The following is a 2,646-nucleotide window of genomic DNA, read 5'->3' as shown; positions in this document are numbered from 1 at the left end:
CAGCCCGTGCCCCTCCGCGGTGGCTGCCAGCTGCTCTCCAGCCTCCTGGGGAGATGGGAGGGGAGATGGGGAGGGGAGCCAGGAGACGCAGCTTGCAAGGATGGAGGGGGAAAGAAATGCAGGAAAAAAGAGACAAGTTGGTGTGGGATCTGGTGGAAAGCTGAGTGTTGCGGGGACAAGCAAGTGGAGAGAGACGTGGAGAGCCCCAGCAAGGGGGGCTCGGAGAGGAGACGGATTTTGGAGCATTAAAGAGAAAGAAAGAGAATTTCTTCCCTTTCAGGGAAAGGAGCAGAGAGACTGAGCAGTGGCCACCATGGCACCTTGTGGGGCGACCCAGGGGGTGCTTCTCGTGCATGGCTTTGCCATCCCAAATCTATCAGCAAAGCACTTACATGCCCTTCCAGTGATGCCAAACCCCAGGGAAGGTTAATTACTGTCGCTCTCGGTGGTTTGCAGCTCAACAACAACACGACCGCAGGCCAGGCCCTCGTGGTGGAGATCATCCTCACCTTCCAGCTGGCCGCCTGCATCTTTGCATCCACGGACAACCGGCGGAATGGCAACGTGGGCTCCCCAGCACTGTCCATCGGCCTCTCTGTTGCCGTAGGCCACTTGGTGGGGGTGAGTGTCCAGGCAAGAGGACAGGGCAGAGGGTCCTACTAGGACAGGGCTCCCCAAAATACTCTTGTGCTGTTGGTCCCAGAGGGAGCTGCATTGGGAGAGCCGTCACGGGACATATTTGGGCTCCTTCTCTGTCATGATGGGGGGATCTCCACCCCTCTACAAGAGAGAAGACATCAGGGGCCGTTTCAGTCCCTGCTTCTGGAAAGTTGTTCACACCTGCTAAGCAGATGAAGCATCTTAACCTGGTTTCCTTTCCACACTGACAGATCTACTTCACCGGCTGCTCCATGAACCCAGCCCGGTCCTTTGGGCCAGCGGTCGTCATGAGGACGTTCAGCCCAGCACACTGGGTGAGCATTGCAGCATGCTGGGACGGGATGGCCGGGAGGCTGATGGAGCCAGATGGAGGCAACAAGGGGAGAGGGCAGCGATTGCCTCAGGGACTATGGGGCTGGGTGTTTGAGAGTCCATCCCAGGCCTGGAAGGATATAAGGGGTCTGGAGAACGATGGAGGTTGTCCCCTGTGATGCATGGGGAACAGGTTATCCCCATGGCAGAGAGCTGGCAGGGGGACAAGATAAACCCCCCATGCAATGGTGCACACTGAGCTAGGCCATTGTCTGAGGTCAATAAAGCCCTTAGAGAAGTCCAGCTTAGGGTTTCCACTCACCCAGCACTGCCTGCAAGGTCAGACCCAACCTTGCAGGACAGGCCTGGTGCCCCCTTCCCAACACACCGCATCTCTGCACTCGTGAAGAGCTCAGTGCCTTCAGCAAGCAAAGGTTGAGGGGATTCCAGCCCAAGAAGTCTACTGGAAGGGGTATTTGCATCTCGCCCTGGGAGAGGAGATGCGGAGCTGGTGTGATGACTAGACCTGGTGCCCCAGCCTCCAAGACCTGCTCTCACCCTCTCCCTTGTTGCGTTCCAGGTGTTCTGGGTTGGACCCATCCTCGGGGCTTGCTTGGCCGCGCTGCTCTACTTTTACCTCCTCGTCCCCTACTGCATGAACATGTCAGATAGGGTTGCCATCATCAAGGGCACCTACGAGTCGGAGGAGGAGTGGGAAGAGCAGAGAGAGGAGAGGAAGAAGTCCATGGAGTTGACCCCACCATAGAAACAAGTTGGAAAAAGAAAAACCAAGTCAAAGGAGGGGAGGAAGCTCCACACATGGGCTCATGTGTGCACCAAAGCCAGGAACACATCCAGTAGACTCTTAAGCAAAAGCTTTGTAACTCAAAGACCAGCCGTGACTAAGAACGACCGGAGTATCGCAGCGTCTGTGTATATAGTCCCTCTGCGTGAGCGCTAGAACCTCTCTCAGCTTGCCCGCAGCCAGCAAAGCCCAGCGAAGGGCTCTCAGCGCAGGGCAGGGTCTCTCTCAGCCCAGGACGGGGTCTCAGCCCCGTTTCACACCCACTCAGCTGCACCCCTGCCCTGCCATGCTCGAGCTTTGCACAATTTCCAGAGGCCTGAGACCTCACATTCTGGTGCACACCGATTTTCCCCTGTGTCCGATGGCCCAGGGGATGGAAACGCCATGTAGAGACCAGCGAAGAAGAATAACCGCTTGGGGCAGTGGGTGCAGCCGAATCCCCCGCTTTCCCCCACCACGGGGCCACGCTGCTCAGAGAAGCTCTTTACTGCATTGGCTGGTGCTGGGGAGTCCTATTTATTGGTGGCTGCAGAATTTTTGGATTGTGTGTTGAGATCTTTGTAATATAGTGTATTATTTATTGTGAATAAAGGAAATTTTAGAACAGTCCTGAGCACGAATCGGCTTGGACATCAAATTTTAGGAGCAAAAATGGATTAAGCTGGACACGAAGCCATCCTGAAGAGCCAGGGCAAGAGCAAGTGCTGGGTCCCCACACGCTGTGGCAGCTGGCACCACAACGTGATGGTCGTTAAACCCAGGAAGGAGAACTGGGCACTGGTGTTGGAGCAGGGTGAAAACAGAAGGTCCCTCAGGACCAGGTGCTGGGTCCAGGGCAATTTGAAGCCCTTCTCCGAGGCTCGCACGAG

At 56.2% G+C, this 2,646-nt stretch overlaps 1 protein-coding gene across 1 annotated transcript in view; it reads left to right on the top strand.

Moving 5' to 3' along the window:
* The window catches only part of AQP5 (aquaporin 5), a 3,347-nt gene extending 1,609 nt beyond the window's left edge, over positions 1 to 1,738 (top strand). Inside the window, exons 3-5 of the mRNA XM_010136818.1 lie at positions 457 to 621; positions 891 to 974; positions 1,553 to 1,738. Of these exons, the coding sequence (XP_010135120.1) occupies positions 457 to 621; positions 891 to 974; positions 1,553 to 1,738 (435 nt within the window). The remainder of the gene's footprint in view (positions 1 to 456; positions 622 to 890; positions 975 to 1,552) is intronic.
* Positions 1,739 to 2,646: the final 908 nt, after the last annotated feature.

This window comes from Buceros rhinoceros, unplaced genomic scaffold (assembly GCF_000710305.1).
Source record: "Buceros rhinoceros silvestris isolate BGI_N320 unplaced genomic scaffold, ASM71030v1 scaffold16805, whole genome shotgun sequence".
Lineage (NCBI taxonomy): Eukaryota > Metazoa > Chordata > Aves > Bucerotiformes > Bucerotidae > Buceros > Buceros rhinoceros.
This window is presented reverse-complemented; position numbering and strand designations above follow the sequence as displayed.